Source organism: Malus domestica, chromosome 03, assembly GCF_042453785.1.
Source record: "Malus domestica chromosome 03, GDT2T_hap1".
NCBI lineage: Eukaryota > Viridiplantae > Streptophyta > Magnoliopsida > Rosales > Rosaceae > Malus > Malus domestica.
The window spans coordinates 12,419,320-12,432,715 of NC_091663.1; the positions used below are offsets into that span (position 1 = coordinate 12,419,320).

A 13,396-nucleotide genomic window follows, 5' to 3' on the forward strand; every position below is an offset into this window, starting at 1 on the left:
CACCCGAAGATCTTACACTAGACCACATCTCCGCTGCATAACGCTTCCCAATGACCTAAAGGTTCTAAGCTCAATCAACGAAGGCATTTGTGGAAATCACTTCAAAGGCCGATCCTTAGCGTAAAAGGCTTTTAACACAGGCTACTATTGGCCTACCATGCATCAAGACGCTATGGAGTTAGTGCAAAAGTGTGACCGCTACCAACGCTACAAGCTGGTACCAGCACTGCCTGCCAGCGAGCTACACTTATAGACAAGTCCTTGGCCGTTCATGCAATGGCCAATCGACTTGGTAGGGCCAATGTCGCCCACTACTAGAGGTAGAGGCATGATGATCGTAGCAACCGATTACTTCACCAAATGGGTAGAAGCAGAGCCCATAACAACCACGACTTAAGCGGATATAGAGCGTTTCATATAGAAAAACATTATTTACCGATTTGGCATCCCCAATCCATCGTCACCGACAACGACCCGTAATTCGTGGGCAAAGATTTGGTGAAGTTCTTCCAAAAGTATGGCATCAAGCAGCACATGTCCACACCAAGATATCCTCAAGGTAATGGGTAGACCGAAGCATCCAACAGAAAGATTCTTGACTGCCTCAAAAAATCCCTCTCCGACAAGAAGGGAAAGTGGCCAAATGAACTCTTCGAATGTCTATGGGCATATCACACGACTAAATGATGAGCCACCGGTGAGACTCCTTTCTCTTTGGCATTTGGTTCAGAAGCAATCATTCCTCCTAAATGTCATCGTGCCAAGTATCAACACTCTACTGCCAAGCATTGAGCATAACAGTAAGGAGATGGCCATAAGCTTAGATCTGGCAGAGGAGAACCACAAGCAGACCATCACCCGCGTTGTAGCTTACCAGCAGCAGCTCCTCTCCAGCTATAACAAAATGGCCAAGATCTGGCAGTTCCAACCCAGAGATCTAGTCCTAAGAAAAGCCTTCATCACTGCATGTAGATAAGGTTCCAAAAAGATGGATTTCATCTGGGAAGGTCTGTACAAGATCAACAAAATAGGTAGCAAAGGTAGTTACATCCTTGCCACCATGAACGACAAAGAGATCGAAAAGTAGTGGAACACCTACAATCTGAGAAAGAACCATGTGTGACCTCCCTCCACATCAAAGCCCGAAGACTCAAGCAGCTCGACGGGTACTGCCTCGCAAGTTCCTACCTTATAGCTAAGTTCTTGTTCGTTTCACTCATTTTTCAATGAGGAATTCAGAAGTAATCAACAACTTGGCTTGGCTGCATACTTACAACAACTGATCATTCTTGCACTTCAAAAGAAGACCACGTTTTTCTTAGAGACTTATCGCAGGAATTGTGCCCCCCGAGGGACCAACCATGCTCTCTAGTGCAAGAGAGTAAACCAATTCCCCGACACCCATATGGTCTGCTCTCCAAGGCGGGAGGATAAACTTACACTCCGAATATCCAGACGTAGATGAGCGGGGGTGCCTTGGTATAACTAGGTACACGATGGCTTGCACTGGGATTCCTAGAATTAGCAACAATGGTCTTTTTCAAGGCTTAGCTAACTGAAGGATTTTAGGTCTCTTGGCCTAATCTGTGGGAAACTGGGCCTCAGAGACGGAGAAGGCACATTACGCAGTACACCATTCAGCTCCTCGTTCTTCTTGAGCCGACCAACACGGGCACATTGCAGCTCATCCATTTATTTCTTCAAACTTTCGTTGATCTTTAACGCACCTTGGAGTTCTAACACTTGGGGTTCAAGCCTATCAACGACTTTCTTGAAGTAGATCACTTGGTTATAAGCAGTAATCAACTCTTCATCCTTTGCATAAACAACGAAACAAAGCTCAAAAACGGCACGCTCAATATCTTAAATATGAGGTATGTAACATCCGATATCCTTCTTTGCACTTTTATACTTAACTTGGATCACGTCAAGCCTAGTCTTCTAGTCAACGATCTTTTGGCGAGTGATCTCAAGCTGCAAAGAAGTGGGAGCAGAGATATTAGACCCCTTCAAAGCGACGAGCTTATATTCCAACCTCTTGATCTTCTCGGCAAAAGAATAAGCTTCGGCTGCCACAACCTTTGCCACATCATTGGCAGCCTTGGTATCATTTTGGTCAAGAAGCATAGACTCAGTTGCCAGAATAGTTGTCTTCTGCATCATAGAAAGTAGGGCAGTCTTCCTATACTAGGTCATATGCTTCGCAAACAACCCATATAACGTCATCGACAAACTTGGCACAAACGTCCATGTCTTCAAGCAGATATGGTTTCAAAAGCGCACAGATCTCAGCAACCTCCCCAGAAATAGGCTTAGTGGATTTCTCACAACTGTTCACGCGAGCAGTCTCATCATTCCCAGCAGACGAATTAGTCTTAGCAGTAAGGGGAGTGGGCATTGGCGCCACTTTAGCAGTAGAGTCCACTTTATCGCTCTTCATAATAACAAGTCTCTCCAAATATGAATCGAACTTAGCTCCTAATGGACGTCTTGGTATAGACTTTGACACTATGAGCATGACATGACCTCTATGCTAAGCAATCCTATCAACAATCGTACTAGCCATTCTCGACATGGCAGGAGCCACAGGCTCAGATTTAGTAGCCTTATTTTTCTTCCCATTAGAAGAAGTCATGTCAAGCACAAGCCTATCAGCAGCAAGTGGACCCTCACGAGCAGTGGAAGAAGTCTTCAGTTTTTTCTCAACTGGCATCTCTTGAGCGGGCGAGGAATATCTTTTCTTTCCACCTTCATTCATAGTAGGCTCCACGACAGCGATCAGACAAGCCAATGTATCCTCCTTGATCTTCTTTACCTCTTCTCGAAAGAGTAGCCCACATTTCTCCTGGAGAAGAGGACTAAGCAGCCAACTCCATTCACGATGCTCAGCAAGGGAACTCAACCCATACTGGTTTTTCCCTCATTTTTTTCTCTCGGACCAGCAGGTAGGAGGCTTACATGCCTAGCATTCCAACAGCCCAAGAAGTTTGCGACCTCCTCATTTCTCTCAATTGCCGGCATGGCCCGCGTCAGGTCCAAGAGCCCAAATGACATGAGCCATGCTGCTTGCCTAGCACTGCTCCTCAGCGCCTCAATCTGCGACCCCAGCCGTACAAGCTGTCATTGGCTCTAGCCAAGCCGAGCAGCCCAAGCAATGGTTCCTGCCACAACACCTCATCGGCCCATGTCGAGCCAACTCTTGGCCCCTGTTAGCCGACGTGCTGCACCCCAACAGCTGTCCCGCAACAGCACTATCCAAGAAGAAAACAACGAAAGATGGTCATTTGCACGGGCAAGTGTAGAAGATTACTAAGGGAGGGGGAACAAATATCCTCTAGCTTTCTCTTTCTTGTAGGGTAGAATAAATTGATCTCTAAAGTTGATTTAATCATCTACTTAAGGTAGACTTAAATAGACTTTAGAAGTGATTAATTTCCCTTTCCTAGAAGGATTTAATTTCCAATTAAAGAGGGAATCTACATCAAAATAGGAAACAATCCTACGTTTCCTAAAGAAAGAAGATCTCTACACCTGCTTCCCTTTCTTGCGAGCAGCCCAATAGGTGTAGGGGCATTTGTGGAGCCAAACATAATCAAGAAAAATATGGAGGCGACACGTGGATTTTTGGGCAAAAAAGACAAGATTACCCTTGAGGCACATCGGAACTCCTATGCTCGAGTAGCGGACAATCATCACTCAATCAAGGTCAAAAGTGATCAAAATAGGTATTTATTCAAAACCTATTTCATCGATCCTCATCAAATCCTCCCCACAAGGTAACCTCCAAATATTCATTCAAAATATGATTAATTACCTAAATTAATTAATTAATTTTCTAATTAATTTCCTAATTGATAGCAAGATATTATGGTGACATAATATCTTGCAATTACACCCAAAAACCACCAAATGTGGTCGGTTCCCACCTCTCCAAAGTGGGCCACACCCCTATAAATACCACTTCATTTCTCCAAAAACCTAAGTTGAATCCTCTTGCAAAATTCTCTAATTTCACCAAACACTTTTCCCTAAAAATTCTAACTTTGGCATCAGAGGTTATTCGGCCAAAGCCCCCCTTCATCATGGGCGCGAGGCTCTTCGGCCAAAACCCCCCTTCATCATGAGCGTGTGAGGCTCTTGACCTTGACCTAAGGTGTTAATTTTTTTTGCAGGTGCATTTTCGTCCAAGAACAAGAAGGAAGAAATTTGCATCCACACATACGCCCCAACACGAAACACAAACCCTAATTTAACTTCTAAGTATTAATTCATCTTACAAAAAACTCATTTATTCCATAAATCATTGATGAATGAACTTGGAACTAAACACCCTACCTTACTATGCCTGATGAAGCTTTAGTTGCCGGAAAAAATGGAACTTTCTGGCCAAAACAGAAAATATGGTATAAAACCCAGCTCACTCTTCTCACCTCTCTCTCACATCCCTTTGTTCGAAATCAAAGGTATGAGGTGAACCCAATGCCCAGCTCACTCTTCTCACTTCTCTTTGGACTTCCATCTCTTCAAAATCGGAGCTCAGAGATCTGAGGAAGGGAGAGAGAGTAGAGAGTATGAGAGAAGAGAGAGGAAGGGAGAGAAAGTAGAGAAAGAAAAATCAGAAAATGGGAGAAATAACCCATTTATATATGGGTATTTTAGTAAGTTTGATTTTTTGTATGGTGTGCGTGGCTTGTGCATGACTAGTTTGTTCTATTTATGTTCCAAGATTAAGAAATTGTCTCATTTTAGAGTATTTTGCTAGTTTTTATTTCCCATCTTTTATTATGTTGAATCCTTAGATGGGCTTGGGCCCGTGGTTATATTGAAGAAAAGGCGAACATGTGGCGACCGAAAATCAAAAGAGAAATTATCCCACAAACAATTACGAGTTACTAACTTACGACATCCCTCTCCCACTGGTTTCTACTCCTCGCTCCCCAGTCTTCACCATTACGACATCCCTCTCCCACTGGTTTCTACTCCTCGCTCCCCAGTCTTCACCATCAGCTAGTGCCCACAGCCGCCGCGGCCGCCGCCTCCGCCGCCTTCGTAAGTTTGTTTTTCATCATCCAAACACTTGTTAGGAATTCATCCATTTCTTCTTTTGTTCTCTTACAACTTTTATTTCTACTATTTCTCTTCCTTTAATTTAATTTTTTTTATTCTATTTCTTTCTAGTTTAGGATATAGGGATTTAGGGTTTAGGCATGGCAGAGCTATGTAATGGAAATACATTGGAAGAAGATTTGCTTTCTTCTGTTGGCTGTGCTTTGATTTGCAATAGCAAGGAATTGGTATCACAAATGAATATTGGAACTTTTAAATTTGATCGCTGAACCACGTCTAATTTCATTATCTCTAGTTTTGGTTGAAGATTTAAAAAAAGGGAACTTTGTGGTCCCTCCCTGTTAATTTGATGTGATTTTTCTAATAAAAATGCGGCCACCGGAAAGGTAAAGAGGGCCGGATTTTTTACCTTTTTCGATTTTTTATGATATCTTTTGTTGCCAAGAAAATACATGTCTTGCCTTTGTGTCTCGGGAGAAAATCTTTAGTTTTCATTTCTGATTCTTCTGGAAACTGTTGGGCTCAATACTTTATTGATTCTGTTTTTTGGCTAGTATTTTAGGATTTTTCATGAATTGAGACTTGATTTTTTTGGTTTTTTTTTCCAAAACTTCACTACATACGACTTAACCAATTACGTAATACAAGAAGTTTTCTATTTTTCAATTCACACTTTGCGTTCTAATTTTTAATTTTTCTTGATTAGAAGGGAAAAAACTAATTGAATTCTCCTCACTTCAATCAAATTCACAGCCTATGGGTTTCTTGCATTCAACTTGACAAATGTAGTAGGAATATATAGAGCGTGGAATTGTTTGAATGGAGAATAGACTTTGAAAGAGCGTAAGCTAGCTCTTCTATGATCAGTTAGCTAGGTCCCTTAATTTTTGTGGTGCAGAAATTAGTAGAAGAAAGATGGGTTCGATAAGGTCCTAAAAATCTTGTGTTTGTTAGTTAGGTCTGGTTCTGCATTTCTATTAGTTCAACTTGAAAATGCAAAAACGAATTGGATTTCATGCATGAATGACTCAGTGACCAGTTACCTAATTATGCATCTTTTGACCAGTGACCAGTGACCATGGGTGTGAATCCATGTATAAGTTATGAAGGTGATTAACACGTTCTCTTAAATTTGAAAAACGTTTTAAAATCGGGGGAACTCTACCAAAATTTATTTTGAAGAGTTTGATTTAAAAGTTCTTTGCTCTGAATACGATACATATGCATGTCCATACTCAGTTTTTTAATCTTAAAATGACCATTCAGGGATTTATTTTGTATATGCAAGTGACTACTCAGTTTCTTACATCCCTGTAGGGGGATACCTCAAAAATGTTTCTTCGTTGTTGTTCAGTTTCATTCAGTATTCGATTAATTTAAAAATCATACATATGCATGTATGTAATGTATATAAGGAGTTGTGTCTTTTTGTGTGTGCAAGTGAATACTCTGTTGTGGGGTAAGGTTCATTACGTCTTCCTAAACCCTTGTGTTTAATTCATTCGCATCGTGTAATTGTTTTAATCTTCTTATTCAGTTCATTTGTATGTTTAAAACTGGTTTTGTAAGTTTGGGACATTCTGAACAGACAAACAAGCGAATAAAATATCTATGAAACAGATGTCAACTGGTGATTATATTTTGTAACAAATATATTTGTACGTTATATACTGAATATATCTAAACTGTACAGTTAACTCTTCCCCTAAAAACCCTAGCCGCCCCAACTCCTTCATTTGCTTGCTCTCTGTCTGTCTCTGTCCCTCTCTCTCTCTCTCTCTCTCCCCTAACAGTTTATTGGTTGATTTATTCTGCTTTATTGTGTTTGGGCAGCTGGAGAATTCTTCACTTTGGTTGAAGACATGGTGGGTTGGCAGATGCGTGTGCAGTCCCTAATCCGTCAAGTTGGGAAAAGAATGGAGAATTATAGTACTTCTTCTTTTTCTCCTTGTCATTTTCCGAAACTCCAGACACCACCTTCTCAAACTATGTCAATGCCTCTTTATCACTACTGTCAACAGTTGGTAATGCACAAAACTCTTGTGATTTTCTCTTTTCTGCTCTTCTCTTTCCTTTTGTTTTAATTGCCATGTAATTATTGTATTCGCTGTTTTCCATATCACAAGGGAATTTCCAGTTCAAGGAACTTGCTTGCAGATTTGTCTGCTGGAGTTGCTCCTCTATCAGCATCAGATGGTGAAAACAGTGAAGAACGGGACACGAAATCACCTTCTGGACCTTCACAAGTTCAATTTGTCTTAAAGGGAATTAATCAGGTTACCATATTTCACACTTGTTGCATCTTTTTAAATAATGGTTTTTCCTTGGGCTGCTGCTGCGGGTGGGGGTGGGGATGGTATACATTGAAATGGGCATACATTTATTCGTTTTAGCTCACTCCCTGCTTGCTTGTAGAGCCCTAATAAGGTCAACTTGGTTGCTAAACTGGTTCGTGGTATGCGTGTTGAAGATGCATTATTGCAACTGCAAGTGACAGATAAGCAAGCAGCAAAAACTGTGCATCAGGTGATAGAGCCCTTCCTTCCACACTTTGTTAAGCTAGGAAGCCTGTTAATTAGATAAATAATCGGTGTGTGTGTGTGTCATTGAGTATTTTGTCTTACAAAATGATATTCATTTCTTACAAATTATAGTAATCATCATGTGAATGATTTAATATTTTGAATAGGATATTGGCTTCGGTATTTTTTACATAATTATTTGATTATGCTCATCTAGAACTCACAGATGAAGAAATGTCTAATATTTGGATGTGTTTCACAGCCTCTAGAGGTTTTGTATTTTTCCTTTGAGTCATAATCTTTTAAAACAAAATATTAACATTAATTAAGACCGACACTACTGTTCACAGGCTCTTCACTCAGCCCGGGCAGATGCAACTTATAATCATGGGTTGGATCCAGAACGTCTTCTTGTTGGTAAATAATGCAAGTGCAGTAATGTTTCCTCTATTTATTCTATTATTTTTCTTAAAAATCAATTCTCATTGTTCTGCATTCTGTCCTTGCAGCGGGGGCCTTGGTTGGAAAGGGATTCGTGGGATTCCGCAAGAACAGACTTTACTACCATGGTAAAAGCAATGATGGAACTAAAGTGAGACCCAATTACCAACTAACGGTGATGCTAAGGGAGATAGCTCCCGAAGAGGAGGAGGAGATAACCAAACAGAGAGTTAACAATTTTCTCTATCTCAAGAAACGCCTCAGGCTCACGAAGCAGGAAAACAAATTTGTTTCTCACTACGTTACCAGCAATCACAAAGGCAAAGCCAGTACCAGTCAACCAAGCGGTCTGGCTTCGTGAGCAAGCTTTCGTCCCATGCTTGAACATTTGAAAGATTTTTGAGACACATATCGAGAGCTCCTCCTTTGTCGTTGCAATTCAATAAAATGTCTTGTACAAGTGTGAAAAACCAGAGTGTCAAGAGTAGGATGAAGCGGGCCTTTGTCTCGGTTTCTTTTGTTTTAAATGCTTAGATGTAGAATATCTCAAGTCATTTTTATCTTTAATTGGTGCATTGAGATAATATAGTTCTACTTCTTTCTACTTTTGCACCATGCCTTTATTTCAGCTAGACAGATGAATGACAGCACCATCTACTTCATTGAAACAGTGGGCGCGGGTCGACTCGAGTTGATCCGGCTCAACTTTTTCTTTTCTTTTTTTTTCTTTTTTCTTTTTTTTTTCGTTTTTTTTTTTTTTTTTTATTTATGAAAATGATTCTAAGCCAGTCTGGACTTATGTGTTTTTGTTAGTGGAATCAACTCATTTGAATCCGTTTGATAATCGTATGGTCCCTACAGGTCGAACGAATCTGTTTTCAATCATATGTTATATAGCAAAACAACAACATTAAACAATCTTTATGTGTTTTCGTTATTAAAAAACTACGGTTAACAAAACCAATACCAACAAATGTTGTAAAGAAATCAAGACTCCATAAATTCAAGGAATCACTAAGGCTACTACAATCACCTTATTGCCCTAACTGAAATAAATCAAAGAAACGCAGTGCAAATGATCTCATGCAACTCAATTTTGTTTGAAGATGCAATTCCAACCGTTAAAACTCTTTCTTTTTTTTTTTCTTTTTACATACAATATTTATCTACACTAAAGGGGTGAGGGAGTGGGTTAAGCCTCACAATAAGCTAGCATAATGTGATTCAAATTCGCCTTTGGCGAGAATCAAACCTAAGACATGTCACTTATAAGTGAAGAAGAATATCACTAGGCTGCAGTACTTAGGTGAGTTTGGGATTGTGGTGCTTTAAAAAAAACAACTTATTAAAAAATCTGGAACATTAAATGTGTTTGATAAAAAAATAAAATAAAATAAAAATTAAAAAAATAAGCTTTTTTAAAAATCTAATGTCTAAAAAGAAAGCATAGAAAAGCAGAAGCAGGGTCTACATGCTTCTAAAAAAGTGCCTTTTTTTTCAAAGTGTTTGTACCATACTTGACCAATCCCGAAACTACCGAGCACCGGCCAACGCTATACTGTCAAGGACCCAGAAGAGTTCCCCTCCGACCAGAAGGCCAATCACTACTCGACACGTGTCAAGATTAGAAGCCAATCAGAGCGCAGCACGTGTCGACATCAAGAACCAATCATAACATGACACATGTCAATGTGACAAAGCTACAAGTTTTTCTATAAATAGGGGTCATTCCCCCACAATATGGCCTAATGCCATTTTGTGTTAAATCATTCACAAGAACTCACTAAATTGAGAGCTTGATCCTTTGTACTTGTGTAAGCCCTTCACTACTAATAAGAACTCCTCTACTCCGTGGACGTAGCCAATCTGGGTGAACCACGTACATCCTGTGTTTGCTTCTCTGTCTCTATTCATTTACGTACTTATCCTCACTAGTGACTGAAGCAACCAAGCAACCAAGCGAAGGTCACAAAACCTGACACTTTCTGTTGTACCAAAGTCCTCGCTGATTTTGTGCATCAACATTTGGCGCCGTCTGTGGGAAACGACACTTATTCCTACTCTCTTCAGCTGTGTCAAGCTGGTTTCTATCATTCGTACACTTTCTTTTGATCAGGCATCCCTCTCCAACATGGGAAGCGAAGGAAGCCACATCACACAGAATGACACCCCCCTTGCACATAGTGCGAAACAACGAAAGAAGGAAGGAAAACGAGTTCTTCTTCAAGCTAAAGTCGATGAGTTGGAAGCTCAGAACAACAAGATAGCAATGAGGAATGAGGTCCTCCAGGAGCAATATGAGAAGCTCTTCGAGACACTCCACGAAGCTAGGCAAGCTCAGACACGCGAGCTTGTTGCCCCTGTGGAAGTCAACCATCAACTGGGTGCCCTCCAACATGAAGGGTCACATGCATTCGACATAGATATCCCTGATAGGGAACAGATTACCCCTCGACTTGATAATCAACATGAGGCTTCTCTTAACCCAGTTGCTTCGACCCGAACCATGAGAAGTGGAGGGAGACACCTCTTTGCTGAAGGGGCAGAAGGATCGAAAGCCGTCTTTCGCGATTGTCGGGATTTCCTGAAGCAACGTCGAGAGAATTCCATCCATATAAGCTCAAAGATTAATGACCCAAGGATTTCTGAGAGACTCGGTCCCCTGCCACGGCCCAAGCCGGCCACCAATTTGGGGAAGGGGCAACAAGTCCCAGAGAGACATGAGGGTACAGGGGACTCAGAGGTGTTCCGACAGACATACCCTGGAAGCCAGTACAGCGAGTCCAGGGAAAAATCACATGCCCTTGATCAAACCTTCCTAATTCCAAGAGGAGATGGAGATTTACGAAAGAAAGCTCCAGTGACACATAACTCCGCTCAGGACCCCCTTGTCTTACAACTTCTTGAGGAAGTAAACAAGTTGAAGGCTGAACGTCAGGCTGAAATACCTGACTGGAACCAACCCAGGCCTGGCCCTCTTACAAGGAGGATCCTCAACACCCCCCTTCAAGCAAAGACAAAGCAAAAGCTTGGCTTGCAACTTTATACTGGAAAAGAGGACCCGATTGAGCACCTTAACCTCTTTGAGTCCACCATGGCATACCGGATGCACACCGACGAAGAGCGATGTCTTCTCTTCCCCTCCACCCTCTCTAGTGGAGCTCTAAATTGGTATTGTCGTCTTACACCTGAGACGGTAGACTCATTTGAGGAATTGAGGAAACTATTTGTTTCCCAACACATTTTCCAAACCGATCGCTTGCACTCTGCAGATGACTTGTACACTATCCGCCAGAAGCCAGACGAGTCATTACGTATGTATGCTGGCCGCTTCAGCCATGAATACTCCCGGTGTGCCGAGGCAGACGACAAGACTGCCCTCAAAGCCTTCACGGCAGGCCTACGTGATTGTTTCTTTAAATACATGATCAATGCCAATACTTGGAAGACTTACTCTGAGGTGATGGCGCAGGCTTATAACCATGCCTCCGCCGAGGCAAAGACATATCAGGAGAAACCCCCTACAACCATCCTTTATCAACAAGTGGGAGGTGGAAGCCAGACTCACCTAAATGAGAAGACCTCGACTTTCCAAACAGCAGTGGCACCTCCCCATGCCTTGCATAATGCTTCACCGAATCAACAAACATATCAATTTCAAGGCAAGAGGAAGGATTTCCATCCTCACCACTCTCCTTTCAGTAAAAAGAGTAAGGGACACTATCCCGATAACCAAGGGTATCGCCACAATAGCGCTCGCCCCCAGGCAGTCAATGCAGTGGGTCAAACCCGCGTCAAGGGTATCGCCACAATAGCGAGGTTTTAGCCTGCCATACTTAAGGTGTCTTACGCCTGCCGAGGCGGAAATCGTCCTTCGGGAAATACATGAAGGAGTCTGTGGAGATCATGCTGGATCTCGGTCCCTAGCACACAAGACTTTTCGCCAAGGATATTACTGGCCAACACTCCACCAGGATGCCATCAAAGTATCCCGCTCATGTGACAAATGTCAACGATATGCAACTATTCCTCATTCCCCTCCAGAGCCTCTTACTCCTATGATCAGCCCTTGGCCCTTCGCCCAGTGGGGACTTGATTTGATCGGCCCAATGCCGGCAGGGAAGGGCAAAGTCTGTTACGCAGTCGTTGCAGTGGACTACTTCACAAAGTGGGCCGAAGTAGAACCCTTGGCAACCATTACTGAGGCAAAGATAGAAGACTTCGTGTGGAAGAACATCCTTTGTAGATTCGGCATTCCCAATGCGATAGTCACTGACAATGGGCGACAGTTTGACAACAAGAAGTTCAGGTTGTTCTGCTCTAAGTTCAACATCAACTTATGCTTTGCCTCTCCAGCTCATCCCCAGTCTAATGGACAAGTTGAGGCCATCAACAAAATAATCAAGCGCACTTTGAAAACCAGCTTGGACAAAGCTAAAGGCTGTTGGCCAGAATTTGTACCCCAAGTTCTTTGGTCATATCGCACTTCATATCGGACTTCAACAGGAGAAACTCCATTCTCACTTGTCTTTGGCACAGAGGCGGTTGTCCCTGTTGAGCTCGAGCAAGCAACATTCCGAGTCCAGAACTACATTCAAAGTGAAAATGACAAACAACTCACCCTCAACTTGGATTTAGTCGAGGAACACAGAAACCAAGCTCACTTGAGGAATGTCGCCTACAAGCAGCGCATCTCCAACTATTATGACTCTAGGGTCAAACCTCGTTCTTTCAAAATAGGAGACTGGGTCTTAAAGAAAAGATTACTCTGCGACAGAGTCCCGAGTGAAGGCACACTTAGTCCAAACTGGGATGGACCGTATGAAGTCATTGGCATCAGTCGCCCTGGCTCTTACACACTTAGAAGCTCCGATGGCAAGACCCTTGGCCATCCATGGAACGCTGATCACTTGAAGTACTACTACAAATAGACTCACGATGTACAAGTGTTGAGCTATAGCCGTTCGGCATCCTATGTAATGAAGGCCATTTGGCAATGAATTCAATAAAGAGGTAATTTAGCCAACTCAGCCCTCACTCTTTTACATTCATAGCAAGCGATGCCGGAACCCTTCTCAATCAGAAAGCAATCCGTCTTCCACAGTCACTACAAAACAAGCAAATGAAGACCGTGTCAAGCGCCAAAAAAAAAAAAAAAAAAAAAAAAAAAAAAAAAAAAAAACAGCTTCATCCAAAAAGCTTCACCCGAAAAGCTTCACCTCCAAAGCTTCACCCACAAAGCTTCACCTAAAAAGCTTCACCCAAAAAGCTTCACCCGAAAAGCTTCACCTCCAAAGCTTCACCCACAAAGCTTCACCTAAAAAGCTTCACCCACAAAGCTTCACCCAAAAAAAAAAAAAACTTCA

At 42.0% G+C, this 13,396-nt stretch overlaps 1 protein-coding gene across 1 annotated transcript; it reads left to right on the forward strand.

The window, feature by feature from the left end:
• The first annotated feature begins 4,838 nt into the window (after window positions 1-4,838).
• On the forward strand, window positions 4,839-8,634 carry LOC108171517 (uncharacterized). The gene is made up of 6 exons (XM_017327717.3): window positions 4,839-5,049; window positions 6,901-7,091; window positions 7,194-7,343; window positions 7,483-7,593; window positions 7,940-8,006; window positions 8,099-8,634. Exons 2-6 carry the CDS (start codon window positions 6,930-6,932, stop codon window positions 8,389-8,391), a joined length of 783 nt encoding a protein of 260 aa, XP_017183206.3. The 5' UTR covers window positions 4,839-5,049; window positions 6,901-6,929; the 3' UTR covers window positions 8,392-8,634.
• Window positions 8,635-13,396: the final 4,762 nt, after the last annotated feature.

Excerpts from the sequence above, each read along its gene's own strand:
- LOC108171517 (XM_017327717.3), top strand. The coding sequence starts at position 6,930 with ATGGTGGGTTGGCAGATGCGTGTGCAGTCCCTAATCCGTCAAGTTGGG. Across the intron at positions 7,092-7,193 it reads ATCACTACTGTCAACAGTTG|GGAATTTCCAGTTCAAGGAA; the intron begins GTAATGCACAAA and ends CCATATCACAAG. Across the intron at positions 7,344-7,482 it reads TCTTAAAGGGAATTAATCAG|AGCCCTAATAAGGTCAACTT; the intron begins GTTACCATATTT and ends GCTTGCTTGTAG.